The sequence below is a fragment of the Barbus barbus genome, assembly GCF_936440315.1.
Source record: "Barbus barbus genome assembly, chromosome: 3".
Lineage (NCBI taxonomy): Eukaryota > Metazoa > Chordata > Actinopteri > Cypriniformes > Cyprinidae > Barbus > Barbus barbus.
The window spans coordinates 36090723-36117276 of NC_136731.1; the positions used below are offsets into that span (position 1 = coordinate 36090723).

General features: G+C 38.2%; 3 protein-coding genes across 12 annotated transcripts in view; 2 read left to right on the forward strand and 1 right to left on the reverse strand.

The window, feature by feature from the left end:
- Window positions 1-120: 120 nt before the first annotated feature.
- On the forward strand, window positions 121-19811 carry ciita (class II, major histocompatibility complex, transactivator). 2 transcript variants are annotated; one of them, XM_079384411.1, is made up of 20 exons: window positions 121-694; window positions 5048-5098; window positions 5196-5249; window positions 5334-5360; window positions 5572-5649; window positions 5737-5775; window positions 6038-6172; window positions 6259-6351; window positions 6442-6492; window positions 6582-6692; window positions 14945-15010; window positions 15093-16773; window positions 17509-17688; window positions 17826-17891; window positions 17974-18054; window positions 18172-18255; window positions 18397-18480; window positions 18593-18676; window positions 18883-18966; window positions 19310-19811. In XM_079384411.1, exons 1-20 carry the CDS (start codon window positions 373-375, stop codon window positions 19383-19385), a joined length of 3447 nt encoding a protein of 1148 aa, XP_079240537.1. In that variant the 5' UTR covers window positions 121-372; the 3' UTR covers window positions 19386-19811. The 2 variants fall into 2 exon arrangements, with proteins under 2 accessions (XP_079240537.1, XP_079240538.1); XM_079384412.1 differs by lacking the exon at window positions 121-694 and adding an exon at window positions 4465-4711.
- Window positions 19812-23571: 3760 nt separating this feature from the next.
- Window positions 23572-24119, reverse strand: dexi (Dexi homolog (mouse)). Its single transcript, XM_079376860.1, has one exon. The coding sequence runs from the start codon at window positions 23977-23979 to the stop codon at window positions 23710-23712; it is 270 nt and encodes an 89-aa protein (XP_079232986.1). The 5' UTR covers window positions 23980-24119; the 3' UTR covers window positions 23572-23709.
- A 366-nt stretch (window positions 24120-24485) lies between these two features.
- The window catches only part of clec16a (C-type lectin domain containing 16A), a 67456-nt gene continuing 65387 nt past the window's right edge, over window positions 24486-26554 (forward strand). For 6 of the 9 annotated variants that reach the window (XM_079376708.1, XM_079376710.1, XM_079376707.1 and 3 more), the window contains exons 1-4: window positions 24510-24704; window positions 25265-25393; window positions 25481-25614; window positions 25707-25855. In XM_079376708.1, coding sequence (XP_079232834.1) covers window positions 24631-24704; window positions 25265-25393; window positions 25481-25614; window positions 25707-25855 — 486 coding nt within the window. In that variant the 5' untranslated portion in view covers window positions 24510-24630. Of the gene's footprint in view, window positions 24705-25264; window positions 25394-25480; window positions 25615-25706; window positions 25856-26554 lie in introns of all 9 variants that reach the window. The other 3 variants (XM_079376712.1, XM_079376711.1, XM_079376705.1) reach the window with 3 other exon arrangements.

Consider the following 26554-nt stretch of genomic DNA (forward strand, 5'->3'; position numbering starts at 1 on the left):
TGTTCAGTATATGGACGCATTTAATTTGTGGTAGTATACTAGTGGTAGGGATTGGGCTCTGTTAATGACATGTGTATATATATATATATATATATATAATCTCTTCCATATTAATTCCTAGTAACAAAGGAGAAGTGAGATGGAGATGTGGTCTCCTGATTTGTCCATGCACAGCACATTAGCGACATTAGTTTTCTTCAGGAAAAAGTACATGTGAAACTGTCCTCATCTGACCTGGATAAAACTGGTTATCCTTAAACCCAGTGTAGTATTAAACAAACAAGTGGAATCTGCGGAGGGGATTGTTTTTATCCAGGAACAAAAGCGCAGATAATTGGCTTTGGTGTGAGGAGGAGGAAATGAAGTATTAAAATGAGCTTTTCTCGCGGCTGCTGTCCAGTCATGGTTCCATTCGAGGAGGTACTGTTTCAGGTGAAGAAAGCTTTACAGGTCAGCCCTATCCTACTGCACGAGCTTCTCAGAGAGCTGCACAAGGCCAACGTCTTCTCTACCCAGTATTACCAGTCTCTCTACAAGGATGGGGAAATTGGAGAGCAGCCTTTATGTGAAGTCTTTTGTAATGATGGAGAAGATCTGGCCAGAAGACTCTCTTTGCCTGTCTGGCAAAACTGGGACATCAGCCAAGGCATCTTGGATTTGGCACTCTCCAAAGAGGAAGATTTGGTTCCTTCTGGTGAGTTAAATATTTGTATTTACACGTGCTGTCAAACGATTAATCGCATCCAAAATAAAAGTTTTTGTTTACTCAATATATAATGTGTGTGTACTGTTTATATTTATTATGTATTTATAAAGACACATACATGCGGTATATATTTTGAAAATATTTACATGTATATATTTATATACATGTATTTATTATATAAACATGACATTTTTCTTAAATATATACATGCATGTGTTTGTATTTATATGTACATAGTAAATATACACAGTACATATGTATTATGTGAACAAAAACGTATATTTTGCATGCGATTATTCGTTTGACAGCACTAATATTTACACATTCTTTGTCTACTCACTGTGTATGTATAATGTGTTACCCTAACTTGTTCTAAATAAAGATTTGAAATGGCATTTATTGTTCTGTCAATCTGTTGAAGCTTCTCATTCCACAAAATTTTATTTACAGTTGAAAAAGTTTCTTTCGATTTGTTCAAATGTTCTTAACACTTAGTTTAATGAAGAACTGTTCACTGAAAGGATCTTTGCTGAACCAAAAATAGTTCTTCCATGGCATCGCTGCAAAAAGCCACTTTTGGAAACTTAATTTTTGGCAAGGAGGAAAGAGATTAATTCTATTTGATTATGTTTATATGTTAAGTATCAAATAAAATTAGAGCATCGCTTTTATAAGTTGGCCATAAAGTGAATAAACAATAATAAAAATGCGGTTAAGTGGTAATGTAGGACAATTCTGCGTTATTGAGAAATGCATCAACATTTAGCTTTTCAAACAACAATATGAGCATAAATTAGTTGTTTGTATTAAAAACAATACTGCATATTATTCACAACTCATCCTGAAGTGTTTGACACAGTTTGCCCCACAGCTGGCATTTTTGGCAAAAGCTCAATTTAGTAATTAATGGCCAATATTAAGGCAAAAATGGCTTTATAAATTATAATTTTGCCATCATTCACTCCAAAAAAAAAAAATCCATAACAATAAAGCACAATGGTCAGTGCCAATAGCCTCGTGTTTAGTGCGCCGTCATACAGCGCAACTGCGCACAGGCATTAAAAAAGCCCAAAATATAACTTAAAAAATAGTACTATATACACAATGTACTATATTAATATTAAGGAATTTTCTGTTTTGATTTTTTACAGGTGTTTTTTCCTGTATTTTAAATTTTGTTGTGTTTTAGCATTAATGGAAACACAGTACAGGCTTTCCTGTAGCTCAAATAGTAGAGCATGGCGCTAGCAACGCCAAGGTCATGGGCTCGATTCCCAGGGAAAGCAAGAGCTGATAAAATGTAAAACTGTAACTTGAATGCAATGTAAGTAAAGCGTCTGCTAAATGCATAAATGTCTATAAATTTAATGCATAATGTCAATATCCTGGCAGAAAATTACCAGTGCTTTTTTTTTTTTTTTTATATATACAATGTGTATAATATGTATTTTTAATTTGTATTATATTATGAAGTGTAAATGTGCTCATCGTCTGCCATTTAAAATTTACTTAAAATGCAGATCACTTTCTCATGCGCATTTCTCAGTCACGGAGAGCTGCACATTATTCACGATGTTCATTCTCACAGACAGTTGTACATGATGGGCCCTGTTTGTCAGAACACTGCCCACAGAAACAGTGCACAATAGTTTATTTGACTACGGGGTGACGCATCTTACCCCAGTCTCAGCACAGATTCCCTACTTCAGTGCGAGTTCTGCCAATGTGAAGACTAGATAAAATGCATCAAATGTCTTACAGTTCTGAGAACTTGAGGAGAAAAATGCTTGATCTTTTTCTACGAATACTAATTCAGTTAAATAAATAGCTCAAAATTTTGCTAAAATGTCCTCATTCTTAGGCCATCCGAGATGTAGATGGGTTTGCCTCTTCATCGTAACAGATTTGGAGTTATCTAGCAATTCATCAATTGCTCATCCATAGATCTTCTGCAGTGAATGGGTGCCGTCAGAACGAGAGTTCAAATAACTGGTAAAAGCATCACAATGATCCACAAGTAGTCCATGTGACTTGAGTCTATCAGTGAACTTCCTATGAAATGAAAAGCTTTGTGTTTGTAAAAAACAGATTCATTAAGGCGTTCAACTTTAAACCATTGCTTTTGGCCAAAATACCAGTCCAGAGCACATAACACTTCCTCCAGTGAAAGGTTCCTCCTTTTGTCCTCTCACATCAAAATCCTCCTTCATATTTGTTTAGGGCTTTTTTGAACTTTTATCACTTGTAAACTGTGCTTAATCTGTGCATATTTTTCTACTGATTCAGATGAGATGGCTTTTTCACTGGAGAGGCAGTTATGGATAGAGGAATCTCATTTTAGCCTATAGAAATGTTTGTTAGTTAAAAACATTGATTGATTTGCATATTAAGGACAGGCAGCTTTTCGCTTCAATTTTAGGTAAACGATTCCTTTTAACCCTCTGCACAGAGAATGACATCACTACAATAGCAGTGCAACAAGAGGGTGTAAATAACATTTAAAACAACACTGCAGCATACTAGGCCAGCAGTGAAACTGTTGAATACATGTAAATACTGTCCACATTTACTTTATGTGCTTAATATTGCTATGTGTTGCAGCTCACAAACCACTAGTCAGTACAGGATGCACCTGTAATTAGATCTCTTACAGACACTAGAGGTGGTTTCTAAGCACGCTGTGTGGAATAGTCTCTGAAGGTTTTGTTTTTCTTCTGTGGGGATTGCTGATCAAAAAGCAAGAGGACACTGAACAATGTCAGGGCCAAACCCAAAAGGTGCCACTAAAACTTCTAATGGTATATGCCCTTCCTTGGTATAACAAATGATTGACTTGACTTTAAGAGATTGTGTGGTAAATGAGGTTAAATGTGATGTCACCAGCATGCCAAGCCAGTTGCCATGAGTTTATGGTATGGGCAAGGTTAACACAAAACTCCGTAAACAAAGTACTTGTCATACCAGTCTGATACGTGCACAACATTTTTGTTTCATTTTAGGAGGAGGATGGCATCAGATTTTTTTTTTTTTTTTGGAGCTGGGAATGTATTATTTTAGGATTTGCAGAGGGGTTTTTTTTTCTTTTTCTGGCTGGCTGGTTTTGGAAAGTCATAATAATTAACATTATGAAAGCATAAATGTGTGTATTATATAAGACCAATCTGTAAAAAAAAAAGAAAAAAGGGCACAATAGATAATGGAAAATACCTGGCACTCCTGGGTAGTGCATTTCCGCATAGAAGTGGCAAGCACCCAAAAAAAAACACAATGAGGGTCAACTTTAATTCTTCTTTCTTTTTTTTTTCTTTTGTCAACTTCTTTAAAAAAAAAAAAATCTATATTTTAGAGTTCCTTTTAGATTATATACTATATCAGTCTATCAACCTGTTGTGGCAGATCTATTTGTTACTGTAAAATGTAAGCTACTGACATTAATTCTTGGTAAAATGAAAGATCACATAATGACTTAATCACATGGCAATTCAGTAAACATTAACATTTCTTAAAATATTTTTCTTTACAATAATTTACTGTAAAAAACATGAATCTTTAAAATTTAAAATACTTTATATTAGCCGCCAGCATTTAAATAAAACTAGAGCTGGAACAGACACAAATAAAAAAAAAATAATAATAATAATAAAAATATATATATATATATATATATATATGTGTGCAGCCTATGTGTGAGTTCATTATCTCCATCATCTCAGAAAAAATTATGACGATGCAGAATGCATGTTCTTCGTGAGAGAACAGATTTGCTAAATGAACGAGGCTGGCAGAGTTTGGTTTTTGTAACGCCAAACCAAGTCCCTTCACATACTGAAAGTAAAAGTAAGCAGTGAGGTGTAACCAGTGTTGGTGTTTGCCAGACAATGCCGAGCCCGTGTAATCTGAGGACACGTCGAGCGCTCATTGCCCTATAAAAGTTTTTTTTCTTCACAACTTTAATGCAATGGATTAATAATTCTTCAGTAAACATGGAATATCTCTGTAAAGCAGGTAATGTGTAAATATATTTTAATTTATTAAACAATTGTATATTTGTAATGCGTTTTGCGTCATAACCAAACTTATTTTACTTTGATGGTGCATAAAACTAGGCATTTATGTAAAATGTCCAAAAGAACATTATAATTTGAATAGTCAGATAATTGTTTCTATATCAGAAACGGGCTTTTCTCTTTGCGTTGTTTTATTTTCTCTCAGCAAGGAGCGCGCGCTCCACAGCATCTTGCGCGTCCACGATATAAGCAGTTACTAACAACACTATTAGTTTTCCCTGTGGCACATTAATGTCAAAATAATGTAATGTAACGTTGCACTATGTTACAACAGATGCTGAATCGCAAGATATTGGTCCAGACCCAATGTCTGAACTCTTACCCGGTGAGTAATAGATGGACAGTTGTCTACTTGTTATAACATGGTTAACAATTTCAGTTTTCAAATGAAAGATTTACCTTTTGTTATTGTTTTTCCACAGATAATGTCATCTTAAAATATCTCGAGTCACTTGAGTCTTTTGAAGATGATTTCGGTCAGTTTCACCGATTTCCCTATTTATTGCATAACAGTGTGTTAATGACATGAAGTCTATAATAACTTCCTTGTGTCTTGGCAGATCCCTCCTTCCTTGATAGCTTTTCAGGTAAGACTCTAAAATAATATACAACCATATTAATAATATTAAATTTGAATAGAATCAGTCCTTGAATCGCATATGACATTAACATTTTTGAAGGTGAATGGGAACCAGTGACTGTTTTAATAATGCATTTGCATATCACAATTAGTTTTTTAGATTTGAGTAAAGGGAATTATATATAGCAAGTCTTTCATGTCTGCTTTGTAAACAACAGGTGACATAGACACAACCTCCACGCTAACACCAGAAAATGCTACTTTCCCAGATGAAGTGCCAAAAAAAAAACCAAAAGGTAATGTTATTTTCTCTTAGATGTTCTCTAATAAAAAATCTGCATTGAATTCAGTAAATAAGAGTTGTGTTTTCTGTCTGTCGATAGTTGTTGCAGACAGACCCCGCAGAAAACGCAACAAAAAAGGTAATTCAAACATCACAATGTAACAATGACACAATCATTGTAAGTGGTTTACTGCAGAGAACCAGAAGTACCGTGGTGGATTATTTGACTCCCAAAAAATAGTTTTAAACAATACAATTTTTAATTTTTTTAGTTTTTAAGTAACTTGTTTCTAAAAAAAAAACTTTTGTTAGAACTATTTATTTAAGAAAGGAAGGAAGCATATATCTCAATACCACAAATAAGATGAAACATTTCAAACCGAAAGCCTAATGTATTGCAGCAACTAAGTACCCTGAAAGTCCCTCAAACGGAAGGACGCCCACCATTACCCCTGAGAGTAGTTTCCATCTGGGCTCAAACCAATTCCAGCATGTATTACGTATACCCTTCACCCCTTCTCTTCTGCCTCCTAGTGGTGAGTAGCTGTTTCCGTACTGTATTTGCATTTCAAGGAACTATGCCTTGACTTGACTTTTGACTATGAGTCTTTGAATATCTCAGGAGGTTCACCACTACAAATCATCCAGACCATCGGCCCTTATTCGACACCTCTAATTGGCACTATGGTTCCAACAGGGTCTACGTACGTGATTGGTGAGTCAACTGTAAAAGTATCATTAAACAGCTGCATGTGCCTGCATGCTCTTTTTAATGTATCTCTAATTTCATATTCAATATCTGCAGTCTCGCCCCAGTGTGTGAGTCCAGGCACTCAGATAATTCCTCTTTCACCTGGTAAGTTAAAAAAGATGGTCTCATAAATAATTATGCTTTTAGGGTTAACAAAATTGTGGTGTGTGTTAACTGAAATCTTCGTCTTCCAGCCATTGGCACAGTTGCCCCACCAGAACTCACTGGTTCTATTCCTGTTGGCTCATCCTCAGACAGCGCATGCCAGGGTTCGCCAACAGTAGCCACACTCTCCCCTACAAAAGGTGAGCTCAGGGTTTGATGACAGCAAATACGTGTCTGTGGTAGGTTTTAACCAAGTGTATATATCTGTTAAAGATACAAGGTCTACAAACTATAGAATCTGTTCAAAAACGCATTTTTTTATTTTCAGTGCCTCCATTGTTAAAGTGCCCCTATTATGGGTAATGAAAGGTTCATATTTGGTTTTGGGAGTCCCCAACAACAGGTTGACATGCATGCAAAGTCAAAAAACACTTTCATTGTCTTATAATATGCAGTTATTTTTACCTTACTTGCTCAACGACTCCTAAAGATTCGCTCAATGATTCACTTTTCCAAACCCCTCCTTTGCGTGATGCTAATCTGCGGTGATTGGTCTCATTTCCATTCATCATGCCTGTAATGCCTAAAAAAGCAGCGTTTGTGAGCACAGTGCTGCTTTGTGTACAGCGTTATCAGGGAAACCTCTATTTTTACTGCTCCAAAAGCTGCACCTAGTGGCAAAGAATGAATTAGCATTTTCATTCAGACCAATGCCAAAAACCAACAAGTGGGCAGGCAATATGCTAATGTTTCATGTTGACCTCAACATTTATACACAGTGCATTTTCAGATTTAAAACTTTGCAGGATGTTTTCATTCACTTAGAGCTGTGTTACACACTGCATGAAAGGTAATTGTCAAAAATCCATAATTGGGGCACTTTAAAGTATTATTTGGCAGCACAAGAGACATTAGATGGAATAGTGAAAATAACTATATTTCAGTGCTTTTACGAGGGAACACAAAAGTTTATCTGAGGAAATGCAAAAGTTTTGGGAGCGAACAATACAAAAACATTGAAATATAATTTGATATCATCCTTATAAAGGATTACACATGTGCAAGACTAATTATTTTTGCTTTGAATACTTTCACATCAGCTATAACAGCACAGTGGTCACACTGAATGGCACAGATTGTACTATGGACTATTTAAACTGAGTAGTGTAACTTATTATGTTTCTTTAAATGTATTTTGCAGCTTCTTCATAAAAAAAAAATAGTTGTAATCCACCTCAGAAGGTCTGGTATTTACCTTTGAGTCCAGCTAAATTTTCACATTTTTATCCTATCTTGCATTGAGTTGCTGGATATTGTCTCCAGTTTAAGATCTACCACTCGCTCTCTTGATATTATTTCAGCTATGTAAGGAAGTGTCTGACTCTGAACCTAATATTGTTTCTGTTATCAGTAGTTCTCTACAAACTAGTTGTATTCCATCTCGTTTTAAACACGTGGTGGTTCATCTGATGCTTTAAAAAGCAAATCTGGATCCATCTGACCTTAACAACTATAGACCTATTTCATAATTGCCATTTTTATCAAAAGTATTGGAAAAGGCCATTTTAAATCAGTTATACCCCCTCATTCATTGTTTATCGATTTTATTTGCCTTATGCTCCCTCTCCACTTTATGCAGATCACACCCAATTATACATGCTGATAAAACCAATGTCAAAGCCCTTATCTGATTTGCTAGCTTGTGTAAATGGCATCAAAAGTTGGGAGGATGATACTTTTTCTCAGTTAAATGAAAATAAGACTGAAATCAATTTGTTTTTGTTTTTTGGCTCCCCTCATTTGTTAGATAGTCTGACCTCTAGTTTAGGACCACTTCAAGCAAATATCCGCACCCATGTAAAGAACTTGGATGTCCTTCTTGATTCAGAGTTAAAATTCAACAAGCAAATAAACTCTGTATAGAGCCAGTTTGTGTAAACTTTAAACTTTCTTATCTTTTACTGATCTAGATACAGTCACAGTGTTGGGGAAAGTTACTTTTGAAAGTAATGCATTACAATATTGTGTTACTCCCTAAAAAAGTAACTAATTACGTTACTTAGCTACTTTTTTGGAAAGTAATGCGTTACTTTTGCGTTACTTTTTAAATATGAGCAGGGCTTGATTGTTTTTAATACAAGAAGTTCTAATTATAGCAAATGTAAAAGCTCTTTCACACCAAAAAGTGTAATGAATAAACCTCAGGCTGAAGGAAAAGTAAATTCACATCTGTACAGTAGAATGCAGGAGAAGAAGGTTCAACACTCTTCAGCAATAAAAAAAATGAAGCACAATTGTTAGTTTATCTAAAGTCATTTTTGCTTATTAGTATGGTTGAACTGGATCATCAAAGGCCAGCAGCAAAGACATTGGTTAATAAAATGGGATTAGATACATTTGTGTTATTTAACATATTTAATTATTGCAGGTGTGCATCATATTCATCATCTGAGTTTGCATTTCACTGTTTTAATTCATTTTGATGAATACTAAATGTTTTTTGCGAGTGGGATGAATTAATGCACATTCACATTTAGTCTAGAACTACAGTAACAGCATGTTCACACCGCACACTGTCAGTTACTTTACTAGTTACTTGAAAAAAGTAATATTATTACGTAACTTGCGTTACTTGTAATGCGTTACCCCCAATACTGTACAGTCATTTATGCCTTCATTTCAACATGGCTTGATTATTATGATGCTCTATATTCTGGTGTCAAGCAGTTTTTCCTCTCACGCTTGCATCTGCATGTTTTTTTTTTTTTATGGAGTTAGAAAAATAGTGAGCATATCACACATTTTAGCACATTTAGCACATTCGGCCTGGCAGTCAGCCGGTGCAGCAGAAACTGAGGCGGTTACCTTTCTCAATTCGCAATGAGGTGTCCAAGGAATTACAGAAGCTTGTACAACAGGATGTAATTGAGCCTGTGGATGCATCTGAGTGGGTCTCCCCAATAGTTGTCACTAGAAAAAAAGATGGGGGGATTCGGCTCTGTGTCGACTTGCGTGAGCCTAATAAGGCAGTGGTAGTGGACAGTTTTCCTCTTCCACATATGGAGGAGATGTTTGCGAACCTGTGTGGAGCGACAGTGTTTTCCACATTAGACCTCCAAAGTGCATATCACCAGGTAACGTTGCATAAGGACAGTCGAAGCCTTACTGCATTTATTACGCATGATGGATTATTTCGTTTCAAAAGGGTTCCATATGGACTGGCCTCAGCCCCAAGCTGCTTCCAGAGGATGATGTCTGAAATCCTTAAAGGTCAGTCTGGAGCTCATTGTTACTTGGATGACATCATGGTCGCAGGAGCAACGCTCAAGGAACATGACGAAAATCTGCAAGCTGTGCTGCAGCGAATCAATGAAGCAGGCCTCAAATTGAACATGACAAAGTGCCACTTCAGAAAAGCAGAACTGTCATTCCTGGGTCTGAGAAGGGATTACAGCCTGATGCTTCTCATATCTCTGCAGTGTCCGATGCACCACCTCCTTTTGATGAGGTTAGCCTTCGTTCATTTCTGGGTCTCACATCATGGTATTCTAAATTCATACCAAATTACGCTACAGTGGTGGAGCCATTGCGTGTGCTTTTACGAGGCTCTACTCCATTTGTTTGGTCACCTGAGGCTCAGGAGAGCTTTGAGACAGTTAAAGGACTAATTGTGAATAGTGCTGCCCTTGCGCTTTTCAATCCAGAACTACCTACTATAGTCACCACAGATGCCTCAGACTACGGAATAGGAGGTGTTCTTACCCAGATACATGCAGACAACATGGAGAGAACAGTGGCTTTTGCCTCACGCACTCTTACCGCAGCAAAACAGAAGTACTCCACAGTAGAAAAAGAGGCACTAGCATGTGTTTGGGCCACAGAGCGATGGAGGACATACTTGTGGGGACGACACTTCACACTGCGGACAGATCACAGCCCGCTGACCACCCTTTTGTCATCTAAGGGTCAAGGCAGAGCAGGTATGCGCATAGCAAGATGGTCAGCTAGGCTGATGGCTTTTACCTATGATATTCAGTACAAGCCGGGGCATGAGAACGTGACTGCGGACTGTTTATCTCGGTTACCACTCCCTAGTACTGAACCTAGTCTGGAACATGATTTGGAAGTCGTAGCTCTCACTTCTACGCTTACGGCAATAACCAGTTCAAAGAGGCATGTGATTCCTGTCCTATCCAAGCTGAGCTACGCAGACTGCTCGCTTCAAAATGGCCAAAGTGTGCAAAGACACTGGATAATGCGTTAAAGCCGTATTTTCAAGTGCGGCATGAACTTTCACTCCAGGATGGTTGCGTGGTGTGCGGAACCACACGCCTACTGGTTCCAGAATGTATCCAGCCGAAGTTCATCGCACTCGCACATGATACACATGAGGGCATTGTGAGGACAAAAAGGAGGCTGAGAGAGCTCTATTGGTGGCCTGGCATCGACAAACAAGTAGAAGCAGCTGTCAAAGCTTGTGTCACTTGTCAGTTACATGACAAATCGGCTGTCATACATACCACACCACTCCAACCTGTTCCTTACCCTACTGACGCCTGGGAGAAAGTGGCCATAGACATCATGGGACCTTTTGGCGCAGCACCTGCTGATTATCGTTTTGTGATCACTCTGGTGGACTATTACAGTAAGTGGCCTGAGATAGCATTTGTCTCACATCCTACCACCCATGCCGTGACACGGTTCCTTTCTACAGTGTTTAGCAGGGAAGGAAACCCGAAAGAGCTGATTTCTGATAATGGAGTACAGTTCACTTTGCACGACTTCAAACTGTTCTTGCAAAACAGAGGAATCATACACAGGACATCATCTGTGTATTACCCAAGAGCAAATGGGGAAGTCGAACGTTTCAATCGCAGCTTAAAGGATAGTTTACAAACTGCTTTACTGGAAGGAAGAGGGTGGAAGGAGTTCACCACAGAATTTCTGCAGGCATACCGTGCAACGCCTCATGCCACAACACAGTGCACACCAACAGAACTTTTGCATGGGAGAGCCATGTTAACCAAACTTAACGTCTCGGGTCTTTGCTTGCCACCTGCAGGCAGGCCGCTCACACCTCACCAGCTTGCCTCACACGTGAAAGAGAAACAGAAAAAAACTAAACAGTACAGTGACAGAAAACGCAGTGCAAAACATGTTTCATTTCCGTGTGGATCGTATGTCCGTGTAAAGAAACCCGGAATTGTGCCAAAGATTGCTTTTATTGATACACTCAACTGCATTCTGAATCATTTGTAGAGGTTTAATTGTGCTTGATGGAAGTTCAGCCAGAAGAGCATTACAGTAGTGCAGCATAGAAATGACAAGGGCCTGGACAAGAAGTTGTCCAGCATGCTCTGTTAGAAAGGGCCTGATCTTTCTGATGTTGTGTAATGCAAACCTGCAAGATCGAACAGTCTTTGCAATGTGGTCTTTGAAGGTCAGCTGGTCATCAAAGATTACACCAAGATTTCTGACCGAAGTTGATGGGATAATTGTAGAAGAACCTAGCTGGATGGTGAAATCATGCTGTGGAGTCGGAGTGGCAGGCAAGACAAGAAGCTCAGTCTTTGCCAGGTTGAGCTGTAGGTGTTGTTCTTTCATCCATGCAGAGATGCCTGCCAGGCAGCCTGAGATGTGTGCAGCTACCGTTGGATCTTCTGGTTGAAAAGAGCGATAGAGCTGTGTGTCATCAGCGTGTAGGAGAAGCCATGTGCCTGTATGAGGGGACCCAGATGTAACGTAATAAAAACGTACTATTAATATGTAATTTAAAGAAGTAGTTTAATTTAGCTCAAAAGGGAATCGTTTATGATATTATAGAGATTTGAACAGAATCACTGTTACGGTGATTCACTGAACGAGCCGTATAACAACCTCTGCACTGGATATTAAAATCCAAAATATAGTGAAAACACCATTAAATAGCACAGTAACAAGATCGGCAGATTAAGACATTAAGTCAAGTCAAGTTGAGCTTTATTGATTAACTTGTGAGCACAAAACACAAGATACTTCTCTTTTCAATATAAGTAAGATTTTATTTATATAAGCCTAAGACATAAACTAATCTAACACAAGCATTCACACATTCACACGTTGCAGAAAGAGGGAAAGTAAGGAAAGGATGAGTTTGAGAACGAAAATGTGAAATCCCAAGTTTACAGCAATATGTTCAATTGCATAGACCTGAACAACCATCAATCACTTATTTAACCCTCACTTTGAGTTTCTCAATGAGGCTAAAATTTATATTAACTGCACCTGATTCAGTTAGAACCTGGAGGTGTTACTTGCTTGCTTTGCTAAGGGAATCCCTTTTGTCGTCGTCGTTGTTGCAGATAGGGGGGTTCCCCGAAGTGGCTGATTGGTTGAGAGTTCAGTAGCCGTGAAGTGACATCTTGGGCGTTGGCTGAGGATGCAGAGTTGGTCTGGTTGAAGTTTGAAGCGAGTGCAGTCGGAGCTGGACTTTGCAGCAAACTTACATTAGAACACGAAACTCCACGGAAAGAAAAGAAACTAAAGTAAAAGAATAAAAGGATGTAATGAGACTAGGTTTTCTTCTCATTATGGTAGCAGCTGGCACGTGGGCCAGAGCACGCTCAAAGAGCAGCGTCAAAACGCGGTGGCAAAAGAGAAGAAAAGGAGAAGGGTGACCAAGAGGTTGTAAGAGCATTTTTAAGAAGAAGAGCGAAGGGTGACTAAGAGAGAGTTTGATGATGTCCTGAGTTTTTAAACTCGGCTTCTGGACACATCCCCTCTGGTGTCTTGACCAATTAGATAGGCTGTCCTTGCTTGAGGTATTGCTTTGTTTCTCCACCCCACTAATAAATCAACATGTTATCTGTTCAGTCAGAGGTCCGAACTTTACAGGCTCTTGCAAAGTATACTTTTGAACATGATTTCTATAACAAGACTATGATGCATTTGACAAAGAATTGATTGGAAGAAACATTTAAAGCATGAATTTTCAAACTCATACATACCAAACATGAATATTACCCTTTAAGGCTTAAGCTATTCGATACTTATTAAAAGCAAGACATACACATTGAGTGATTAAAACAAGGATAGTCAAATGTGTGGGTTACATACATAATATGCAGTTATGCATAGAAATGATTAGTCTCATTAAAAATTGAAATTGAAAGTCGTTTAAGATGATTTTAGGTGCATATGGAAGCAGACAGTCTTTGTGAACCAAGGAATTTCAGTCGGGTTCTTTGTCTTCTATGTGTGGGGAGAAGTCAGTCTAAGGAAGCTGGTGAATTCAATCGTGGAACACGTGATGACCATCTCTTTGACAATCAGTCTTGATTATTTGCCCCAAATTTGTCTCCTTACTGAATTGGAATTATCAATAAGTGTTCTTTTGTCTCAAGGTTGTAAGCTGTTCTGTGAAAGAGTTGGTTAGTTTGCTTGCTTCAGACTAGTGGTGCCAGAATCTAATTTATGACATTGTCCTGTTTCCTTGGGAATTCCAGCTCCTCATGTTTCAATGGTCTGATCGCATCTTAAATTTGTCTGATTCAGTCTCTGATATCCTACACAGAGATGTAGTGTATGTGGACAAGAGGAGGGGTCCAATAACTGATCCCTGAGGAACCCCAGTGACCAGTTGATGTGCTCTGGATACCTCCCCTCCCCAGGCCACCTCGAAAGACCTAAACCAGCAAAGTGGAATCCCAGTGATGCCCAATGATGAGAGGGTGGACAGGAGGATCTGATGATTGACAGTGTCAAAAGCAGCAGATAGATCCAGCAGAATGAGGACTGATGAGTTGGAATCAGGTTTTGCAATTCGCAAGGCTTCAGTGACTGAGAGTAGCACAGTCTCAGTTGAATGGCCACTCCTGAAACCTGACTGGTTAGCGTCCAGTTTGTTGTTCTGTGAAAGAAACAATGATGCCTGGTTGAAAACCACTTAGTTTCGAGTGTTTAGCTATGAAAGGAGATTGCTTGGAGAAGGTGTAAGGGGATTGGTCTAGAGGACATTTTAGGATGGCTGGAGACGGATCTGACGGATCTTTTGATTTGTGCCATTTTCTGATTTGCTGCCCTGAGTTTGGTCCTATGCTCACAAAGAACATCGGATAACCAGGGGTTAGAAAGGGCAGCCCATGCTGGCCTTGAGGAGAGAGGACAAATGTTGTCTAGACAAGAGGTTAAAGTAAAGCATAAAGTGGCAGTAGCTGCATTCACATCCAGAGATGAGAAATGGGTAGGTGAGGGAAGAGAGGAGGATACTACAGAGGAAAGATGGGAGGGAGAAAGGGAGCGTAGGTTTAATCTAAAAGTAACCGGTAAAGGGGTTGGTGGTACACGGGTAGCAATTCACAATTAAATTCAAGTGTTACATTAAATCTGTATAGTAGTTCTGTGCATATACTAACAATTGTGAACAGGAATTAATAGTCACAGAATGACTGCTTGTTTGTTATGCAAATTACAGACCTACAAAAAATCTATGATTCCACATCTCCAAAAACCGGAAAGAAGATCCACCCAGAAGCACCAGGTAAGAAACCAATTTAAACATTGTGTAAAGCTTAAATTACTTTATTAGACTATGTGAAACATGATAAATGTATGTTTTACAGAATGTGTTAAGGACTACATACATCACATAAAATCCGTCGTGAGAGATGTCTGCTGCTCAATGCATGGGGGAATGGAAATGGAGTCACACTACGTGGACACACATCTGATCCAGAGAAAACTACTTATCAAATCTGGCAAGAATGCAAACAAGTGTCTGGAGAAAGAATTGGTTGTCCTTAGTGAATCACAGCGAAAGAAAGCAAAGCTGGAGAGAAGCCAGTTGTTTCATAACAGTGATTCCAAACCAAAACAGTCTGTCGCTCTCCTTGGAAAAGCCGGAGCGGGGAAAACCACATTCATTCAGCGTTTATGCTTGGACTGGGCGAGTGGGAGCCTGCCTCAATTTCAGTTTGTTTTTTTGTTGAACTGTAAAATTTTAGACTTCACACAATCAAACTACAGCTTGAAAGGCTTACTGTTTGATTTGTCTATGTCTCCTCGCTGCGAAGACTCAGACTCTGTGTTCAAACACATTCTGTCCTGCCCTGATGAAGTTCTTATTATCTTCGACAGCTTTGATCACATTAAAGACTTTGAGGGGCTTCTCCAGTCCCCTGCTAAATCACACACAAACACTAAATACACAGTCAAACAGCTATTTTCCGGTTTGTTCCAAAAGGAAATCCTCTCGGGCTGCATGCTTCTCATCGCTACGAGGCCTAAAGACGTTTTAAATCAGGTGCTGCGAAAAATGGACAGCCTTTTGGAGCTTTGTGGCTTCTCTCCTGAGGACATTGAGTTGTATACGTCAAAATATTTCGGAGACGCTTCCCTCCAAGAAAGTGCACTACAACAGATTAAGAATGAGAGATACATATTCAGTTTATGCTCCAACCCGCTGCTTTGTTGGACTACTTGCTTCCTGCTTGAGCACCAAGAAAGCTGCAATGATTTGCCCTCAACCCTCACGGATTTGTACCAAAGAGCAATCTCAAAGCATCTACAACTAGCTAGCCTTGAAAACAGCACAATGTGTAAAAACAGAAAACAGCTGGACATCCCACAATTGTGCAAAATGGCATGGGAGGGATTCAAGAATCATGATATGCATGTAAATCTTGCCAGTTCTACAGAGCTGCTGGACTGCGCTCTTAAAAGTGGCATACTTACATCCTACAAAACATCTGAGGGTCAGGAAAACCACTTTGCAGACCTTTTCACTCAGATCCTCCTGAGCGCTGTGCACCTGGTACAGTCTAAACAGGTGAACGAAAAAATGGTGGTGGCAAACAGCGTAGTCCATCAGAAGAAACGAAAGGTTCAGGGAGAGTCGCAAGATGTGCTGCAGAGGTTTATCACGGGCTTGGTCTTCCAGAAGGTTCCCGATGGAGTCAGCATCCTGGACAGCAGTGTCAACATAAAAGCCAAAAGAAAGGCTGTCGAAACCCATCTGGAGAGCATGAAGCCTAATGATTTGGTTCCTGTCAGGTTACTAGAACTGTTTCATTGTGTTTACGAGACCAGCAGCGACAAATTTGCCAAACTGCTGTTGAAGAAACTGCCTGACAATCTGTCATTCTATGGGACACAGCTTTGCCAATCGGACGTGTACGTTATATGCCATCTCCTTCGATTTGCCAGCACGCTGAAGCGGACCTTCTCCATTAACCTGCAAGATACATGCATTCCCATCAGTGGCCTGAAAGAGCTTGTGGGACTCAAATGTATCAAAGAATTCTGGTGAGAAGTTGTCAAAATGCATTCTAGTTTACCTAGAAATGGAAATTCTATCATCATTTAATAACCCTAACATCGAGTTCATAACCTGAATGACTTATTTCTGTAAAAATACAAAATTGGATATTTTAATACTTAATTCCCATGCAATCAAAGTGAAGGGAAACTGAAGCGTTTGAGCTTCAAAAAAGATGTAAAGCCATCATAAAATCACAGTGAAATTAGACTATTGTGTGATTATCACGTCAAAACTTAAATAGTTATTCACTGAACAAATGATTCATTTGAAAGATTTGACACAAAAGGCTGATTCACTTAACAAGCCAGATCAAATGACTCAAAATAATGATTATTTCATGAATTATACATTGATGAATGAATCATTATTTTGAGTAATTTTTTTCCAATTTATAAAACAGGAAGACTAATCGCTAGTTCACTTTATTTTTTCATTAACATTGAAATTAAAGCTAAGGAGGATGTCAAGACTGTCAGTGAGTAATGACAAATGAATAATGATGATTTTGGAAGATTGGGTACAAGTTGTATTTACCACTTTTGTGACCATTTGTGTCCTTTTAGCAAACCATTTTGAAAGTAATTTTAATTGCATGGAAAACTTTTCTGCTTTTGAGTTTCTTGGTAGCAAGAAATTTTGGAACTTACAGAATTTTCACAAGGTTTTCATTTATATGTCATGATGTTTATTTACTATATTATTATTTGTTTTCCCAATAGGGCACATACAGCAGACACCATTGGCTTATGGGAGGACTTGCACCAAAGCAATGATGAACTGAACCTGAAAAGTGCCATTGAGAAATTCACATTGCACCCATTCAAGGCAACCGAAGGTTATCACATAGAGAGCCTGCCTGTCCTTGTCCAAATTCACAGAGAGAAGAAGCTACCAATGAGGTACAGCATCAAATTTGTGTTTGATAGGAATTCTGATGACTATTTATAACTGACCAATGACATTCCCATTCATGCTCTTCACTTCAAACTGTAGCATAAAATGATGCTGTTGATAAGGAGTATGATTGTACTTTCAGTGAATTTGTGTCTGCACTGGATGAAGGTGTGCCAGCCCTTCGGCATCTTCAGAGACTGGAATTTGAGTAAGCTTCCTGTTTCCATTTTCTCTGCGTCCTTGTATATATTCCGTGTTTTTATACTAAGTTCTGGTGTTGTGCATTGCAGACTTGGAGTCCAGAACGGTCCTGAACTTTTCCCTAAACTCGTAGAGGTCCTGCCTTCTCTGCAGTCTCTCCAACATCTGGAGTGAGTATTAACTGGTGGATATCATATGGTTTCACGACTATGATTGGATTGGAAAAAAAAAAATCCTTTAGAGTTTTAAGATTTAAAAACGTTCTTGATTCTTTGTTTGTCTTTTAGCCTTGAGAAAAACCAAATAGGAGACTCTGGAGCTGAGAAGCTAGCTGGCGTTTTACATTTTTTGGAATGTCTGAAATTGCTAAAGTAAGTTTTGAAACCTCTATGCCCTTAAATATCACACACAGGGTTTTAATAGTCTCTGGAAAACTATGTTTACAAAGTAAATACAACTTGTAAAGGAACAACTGTGTCACAAATGAACCGTCCAATGTTCCCACCATACAGTCTGTCTCAAAACCTCATTGGAGATGCAGGAGTAGAGAAACTGGCTAAAGCTTTGGCATCAGTCCCTTCTCTACAGAGCCTCAGGTACAGACACCCTTGGAAATATATTTACCACCACTAAGTAAAATGTGAATTTTGGAAGTGTTCATAAGACCTCACTGTTTTGTCAAAATTGTTCCACGTTCCTCACTTCTAGCCTTTATGGAAATGCAATTGCTGACATTGGAGCTGAACATCTGGCCTTGGTATTACCAGACATGAATTTCCTGCAGGACCTGGAGTAAGAATCTATTCAAATCATGTTAAATCTTCTTTAAAAGATTTAAATAATTTTTAAAAAAATGAAGCATCTTAGTCATTTTTACATACATTTGCTCTTCTATTCTCTTCTAATGCTTGTTAAAAAAAGAGAGAGAATTATATTATATCATATTATGTTATATTATATTATATTATATCTATGCATTTCTCTTTTTTTACTTTCAGTGTTAAGTTCAACAAGTTCACAGACATTGGAGCTACAAAGCTCAGTGCTGCTCTGAAAAACTGCAGAGGAATGAAATCCCTGGAGTGAGTCTCCATTTTTTTTTCCCGCATCTACCATCCTTTTGGACATGTAATGTAGTGGTCTGATATGCCAGCACATTAGCTTTTACTTGGATAATATTTTCTTGTAATTAGGTAAAAGATACTAAGATCTCAAGAATGAGCACAAAATTTGAGCTAGTTTAAACCGAAAATAAGAGATCTTGCTACAGTTTGCCAACACAGTCGGGTGGACAGGAAGAAGTTTATCTCTACAATCTGACCACAGTCACTAAGAAAAGTCCATTATTGTTCATGCATTTAGTACCATTACATAACTCGACCATTTTTCCTGATATGCACATTTCTTTTCCTTCTCCCTCATTAGGATGTGGAATGACTGCATTCCATATGGAGTTTTTGAACACCTCCGTCTTCAAAATCCACGGATAAGATCACTTTGACGCACATTTTAAAATGACCACATGCTGGATACTGTTACTTTTTTTTTTTCATCAACATTTGTCAACCAGGACACTAAACTGCTTTAAAATGTTATTTCACTTTCTCATTGAAATGACTGTACATGTGACTTGTATTATGACTGACTTGCACTTTCTCACTCTTCTGTGAATATACTCTTCCTCAGCACTAAAATTACTTTTTATACTGTATTTTTTTAACAATAAACACAAGTTCTGTGAGTCTGCTTTTCTGATTGTGACAGTTACAGAAGTCAGATACATCAAACTTTTAGCTGCTTCTGTAATTCATTATAATTTGAATTAAACATTAGTTAATACTGCTGCTTTGATTATCTGTTCAGTTACAGTTTTCAGGGGCTGAAAAAATATGTACAATGAAATTAAATGCATACATACAATGACTTGAATACACCTCTCCCCTCTTCTATGATAAGCATGTTTTTAATTTCTTGATTTATATAGTGGAGATCAAATGTAGTAGAAGGGCAGTTGTTTTAAGCATATTTCATAAATTAATTGTAATCTGAAGCACAATATAAAAAAAACTCAGTTGAGATATTTGAAAAGGAACTCTGATAAAAATGAGAGAACAGACAAAATCAGAGATACCTCCAAATTATTGGTGTTAATCTGGCATCTGGTGCTAATTTCTTTAATATCTGACAAGCCCCATTTAGCTGGCAGCATTCATGTCATTCACCGGTGACAAAACTTTGAAAAAAGGGGAAAGGGAAGCGATGTGTGGCCAAGTATGGTGACTCATACTCGGAATTTGTGCTCTGCATTTAACCCATCCAAGTGCACACACAGTAGTGAACATACACCCGGAGCAGTGGGCAGCCAATGCTGCGGCGCCTGGGTAGAAGTTGGGGGTTCGGGGCCTTGCTCAAGGGTCTCACCTCAGTCGTGGTATTGAGGTATTGAGGGTGGAGAGAGTGTTGGGTATTCACTCCCCCACCTACAATCCCTGCCGGACCAACTCTCTATCCACTAGGCCACGACTGACTATTAATTATTATTTTTTTTAAGGGACAAATTACTGTTTGTAACATTACTACAATACCAGGAAGGAAGGACAGGTCAGGGTATTTGGTAAACTCCCATGCAATTTGTGTAAAAAAGATCTGAACGCCAGTTTGCAGTTAGTTGTGGGGGATTTCTTTCCACTGGATTCACCGCCGACACCCTAGCGTGAAGAATTTGTATTTTTTTATTAAGGATGATGGCGACGAGGGCGATCACTTCAAATGTGGTCACCCTAGGGCACTACACTGTGTTAATCCGGGCCTGATGCTTACTAATTATGCATATAGTGATTGGCTGATAGGGCAGGGGTCTCTGTCAGAGATTTATTCATATAAATATTGTAGAGCATGATATTATGTTACTATATTCAAATAAAGATTTTAAAATAAAAATGTTAATTTGCCACATTCAAATTAAGATTTTAAAATGCAAGCTTAGTGTCACTTATTAAACAAGTATATGTTCAGCTATTTAGCAGGAGGGGGATTAAGAAAACAGTCCCGTACAGTGCTTTAATACAAAAATGCACACAATGAATGGCGAAAAGCAAAAGCCAAATCCTGGACATTTCGGGCGATTTAAAAATCCTGGCAGGATGCATTTTTAGGTGCAAAAAGAGGACATGTCTGGGGCAAAGACCTAATCAATTAGGTCACCCTAATTCCGAAAATGTTGGGTCGTTTTTTTAAATTTGAATAAAATGAAAACTAAAAGAATTTCAAATCACATGAGCCAATATTGTAATCACAATAGAACAGATAACATAAATGTTTAAACTGAGAAGTTTTACAATTTTATGCACAAAATGAGCTCATTTCAAATTTGATGCCGTATGTGGTTTTGCAATGTCCTAATGAAATACAAAAGGCCTTCCCTGAAATAAACGTCCTCTGGAGGGGAGCACATGTTGCTCTAAAACCTTTATATACCTTTCAGCATTCACAGTACTTTCCAAAACATCTTCAAAATTTCTTGCTTTTTTAGCTCTTTGTTGCCCCCGTGCCAACTTTTTTGAGACCTGTAACAGGCATCAAATTTGAAATGAGTGGATAAAAGTGTGACATTTCTCAGTTTAAACATTTGTTATGTTATCTATGTTCTATTGTGAATAAAATATTGGCTCATGTGATTTGAAAGTCTTTTAGTTTTCATCTTATTCAAATTTAAAAAAACGTCCCAACATTTCCGGAATTCGGGTTGTATGTAGCTATAATGCATGCATGGGTCAATATTCAGCATCACCCATTTATGATGTTTTGTCTTCATATTTTCAGCACAATGTAAGTTAATCTGAAATTGGTTTGGAAAGTGCATTATGCATAGAGAAAACTATAAAGACATTGTTCTAAATCATGGACTTTAAGCTATGCAAATAGACCTCATGCCAGAGAGGCCATACCACCAGAGAGGCCACCTCTGACAGCATCAGCCAATCCAAATGCTGGGTCTATAAAGCGCCAACTTGCAAATCCCTTCTTCTCAGGAAAGATTAAAAGGTTCTCTTCAAGAAAAAGAATGCTAAGTTAAATGTAGTAAGCCAAGAGCTGCTAAGTTACACTGTGCTAAGTAAGCTAGCCCAAGATGTGCTAAACTGCTGTTGTTGTACTACTGAGAAACAAGGAGGTTCTGCAAGAAATGAATTTGGAAACTGCCACAGCAACCTCAAACACAAGCTTCTGCACAGATGTCAGACATTTGAAATGTAATCAAAATATTCAACTGACGGTAGTGACGAAAACCTGAATTTTAACTATCAAATACATTGAATCAATTTACTGTATTAAAACAAACACAGCAAACAGGGAGTATGTTATTGTTTAAAAAGCTTTTATTCAAGAGTCACATTTCATTATTTTGATATATCATTGGAACACAAAATCTCATGGTGGTGACATCTGACGGTGTTGACAAATTTGGCATTTCTTTCACAAAACAAGTAGCCATTTTTTAATAAAACCCCATTTATTACACTTGTGTCTTCCTTGCGTTGATAATACAGTAAGATGGCTCTACAAGTTAACAATATCTCACAAATCCTTCTGACTGGTCAGAGTACAGCTTCTTATCATTTATTCAACAATCTTTCATGATTATTATTTACTGTCAAGGTGAAATTCCTGGAAGGTGCCCCATGAAATAGTATGGCCAAAACTAAATATTAATATTAATATTGAAGCTCAAAGCCATTACACTGGTGGTGCTACTTAAATCTAAAATCATTACATTTAGTAGTGCCCCATGTGAGGCTATCCCATGCTGATTTCACTACAAGTACATTACTTTTTACTTGATGAACCCATGCCACACGATTCACAGAACTGAAACCTTTCGTAAAAATGGGTTAAAGGTTTTTCAAAACCATATGAAACTAACAATTATAAATAGAACATTTCTAAGAAATCAACATGTGTTTAATTTAAACTAGATCTTGGTTCCCGACCTTTATCTTTTAAGCAAACAATTGTGATTTCACAGTCAGTTGTTGTAGTAAAAGTCTGATGCTATACACGAAGGCACCGGATATTTGAAAGTCAAAAATGACACCATGGCAGCACAAAGTGAAAGTAATCATTTATTAAATATATATTGAGTGGATAAACGAACCTCAATCAAATATATCATTCTTAGATGGTCACAAATATGCGGTTCATAAGTTGAGACTTTTAGGAAAAACCCAGAACACTGATTCAGACACCCTGTTTGTCTCATGACGTATTGCTCATTTAAATAGTGTTAAAGGGAACGAAAACATGCCGAGGCTGACCACGTATAAGGGTTTTGCCTAGAGAGTAATAACAAGCCCTTGCTGGGCTGACACAGAATCCTGCATGAGTGCTGAATGCCCAACTAAAAATAAATAGGCTAATGTAATATTTATATCCACAGTAGTGGTTAGTGCCTGAATTTGATCTCTGTAGAGACACTGGCTGGCTGTCCCATTGAAAACCACACGGTGCATCTGGCTTATCTGTTCCAGGTAAATATTCCATGTGGCACGATGGCTTGCTTGCAGGTCAGTCCCCTGAGCCAGGACAGCCTGTGGAGACACGATACTTAATGCACATATATTCTTTGAGTATGACTCATTATTTAAAAACTGACTACTTACTTATCCATGAAAGTCACTTTTTTATAAGGTGACCTTTGCAGCATCTTTTTATGTCTGCAGAGATCATATGTAGTTCCCTTTGACAATGGTTCTCCAGTAACCAAATGAGTCAGCCAAAAGACAACTTCCCCAAGATAGCTTCGGCTGGAAGTGTCAGTCATGGTTTGTTTATTCCAGATATCCCTCAAAAACATCCAGCTCCATGTCTGTGTCGTACGGAATTGAGGCTGGGTCAGAAAGTACACCCAAATCCACCAGTGCCTGGTCCATATCCTCTGGCAAGAATACTATCCCTACATTAAGGACTATGTATTCCATTAAAAAGGCATAGTAGAGAATTAAGACATTGACAAAAAACAGGCCGAGATAAAACATATATGGAAGCTGGTTGATTAGCGATTCCACTGAATCTAAGCGAGAGTAAACTGAGTGGGTCATAGACTCCAAAACATATGCTTCAGTCTCATTGAGCAGACTGGGCGAATTAAAAGCATTTAAACACACTTTATATGAGACAGGTTAGTTTGGAAGCGTCAATCCATTCATTTCACTCAAACACGCGGTGAAACAACTCCCTTTTCCGCAGTATTTCCCCTGCAATCCGTTCAACGTAAGTATGTTTCCACTATACAGCAAACAAGTTAGTGAAGAAAAGCATGTCTGAATGCGCCAAGGCCAGGCGCTGCTATTTGACATTAGGGCTATCCCGTGTGATCTTAAAAGACCGACGATGAAGAAAAGGCGTAAATAAAAATCATCTGAAGGGTCGGCGGAGCTTTATAACGCGTGAAAATCAAAAACAAACGGCGCTTTCTCATGAGTTCACCAAAACCGTTGCACTCGCACGGAACTCTGGGAAATTGAGTCCGTAACGGTCGGGTGACTTGGTTCGAACGCACTGTAATGGCTTCCGCAATAAACTACAAATCCCATAATGGCTTAGAGTTGAGGTTCGGGCTGTCATGAGCGATAGGACGACAGGTATGTTTTCATGTGAGGATTCTGGGCCTTCACTGCGGCGGATATGGATCCATTCGCCTAGCAAACTGTGTTAAAAACATACATATTGCGAAACAGAACAACCGAAAAATGTTCGGCCGTTCAAGGAGCTGGGTCGGAGGGCAGGGGAAGTCCAAAAACATTCATTCTTTGGACCATTTGAAGTAAGCTTTTATAGACATTTTGTGGCTAATTCGCTAGCTAGCTCAGCTAGTGCAGTTCAAGCTTTTTAAACTCTGTCAGTGTTTATAAATGATGTGGAAAGTCACCAATAGTCCGTTTAGAAATGTAAATATTCATATTACTCATGTCGCGATATATTCGCGATGTAAAACTGAGAACATATGAGCAAAACTGTAGGCTATGTGAAGTATTAGGCTAGGTGTCCAAACCTAGTGAGCTGCCTACCAAGACAGCATTTATGTGACATTCGGATATATGCATAAAATGGTGTCTAGGTAGTCAGTTCACTGTTTTTAGCCATTGTGACGTACAGCATGAAATGCTGGGTTAGTATCTAAAAGCAGCAGCAGTGTCTTATTTAATATGTCACTTACATTATTTTCTAATATACAGAAAGCATTTATGGTCGTTACGATCTCAAATAAATTATAATAAATGATACGTTGTGCTCATAATATGAAATGTACTGTGTCATTTAAGTGGCATTTCTTTTTTATCATTATTATTATTATTATTATTATTTTTATTATTATTTATTTAGGTACATGTACCACGTCCTAACAAAGAACACAACAGTGACTGATCACAACAGAAATCTGCTGGTGGAAACTATCCGATCCATTACTGAGATTCTCATCTGGGGCGATCAGAATGACAGCTCTGTCTTTGAGTGAGTTTCACCTTCAGTTTTGACAGTGTTTCCACGTTAAATTTGCATTAAAATAGGCAAACCCAAAATCTTGCTCTTTTTTTGTAGCTTCTTTTTGGAAAAGAACATGTTTGCATTTTTCCTCAACATACTACGGCAGAAATCCGGGCGGTATGTGTGTGTCCAGCTTCTGCAAACGCTCAACATCCTTTTTGAAAACATCAGTCATGAGACTTCTCTTTGTGAGTACACCCCTGGACAAAGTTAAAATTTTATGCTTTTTAATTTTATGTTTATGTCCTGAACATATAATATGTTGTCTTTCCTTTTCTAGATTATTTGCTGTCCAATAATCATGTCAATTCCATCATTGTGCATAAATTTGACTTCTCTGATGAGGAAATTATGGCCTACTATATCTCCTTTTTGAAAACTTTGTCTCTGAAACTCAACAACCATACAGTGCACTTCTTCTACAATGAGGTAAGGTGCATTAACTAGGGCAACTGTCATTTTTCAAATGACAGTTTATAGACTGAAAGCAGAAGGGGGCTTGTATTTGTGGGCTCGCATGCATTCTGTGTGTAACAGACCGTAGTGCACTTCCAGGAAGAGATAACAGCTCACTGTGACTTTGTAAAACCACGTTTCCTGTGTGTTCATGCAACCTGAGCAGTTATTTTATTTCATTTTGGACAAATGCAGTCCAGCTGTAAGTTTACAACTGTTTTATGTAGATCGGACCTTGACGGAAATGTTTGGGGGCTCCTTTGTATAGGGGGAAGTTATTGGTGTACTGTAAATGGTTGTATTTAACCGTCATGTGTTCTTTATTCTGTGGCACCTTTGATGCTTTTAATCATTGGTGTCAGGAATAGAGAGGGCCTGCATGGAAGGATTTGCTCTAGGAGAGATCTGATGCTGCACTGATTGACTTTCTCTTAATGTAAAATGTAAACCAGTGCGTAATAAGACAAGCCTTTTACAGAAATATACTAAAACTACTTTTTAATCTGTTAAAGACTTATGAAGCTTATGAAATCAGCTTTTTCCTTTACTATATAAACCAAGGTCAGTGTAATATAACTGAATGAGATAAATTAGTTTTATAGACACATTAACAAAGTGAAGTTTTGGGAGTGACAACCGCATTGCTTGAGGAGTCACATGAGTCTCATATGA

Coding starts and splice junctions, on each gene's coding strand:
- ciita (XM_079384411.1), top strand. CDS start 373: ATGAGCTTTTCTCGCGGCTGCTGTCCAGTCATGGTTCCATTCGAGGAG. Junction 6,173..6,258: donor TTCTCTTCTGCCTCCTAGTG/GTGAGTAGCTGT, acceptor TGAATATCTCAG/GAGGTTCACCACTACAAATC. Junction 18,256..18,396: donor GAATGTCTGAAATTGCTAAA/GTAAGTTTTGAA, acceptor CCCACCATACAG/TCTGTCTCAAAACCTCATTG.
- dexi (XM_079376860.1), bottom strand. CDS start 23,979: ATGACCCACTCAGTTTACTCTCGCTTAGATTCAGTGGAATCGCTAATC.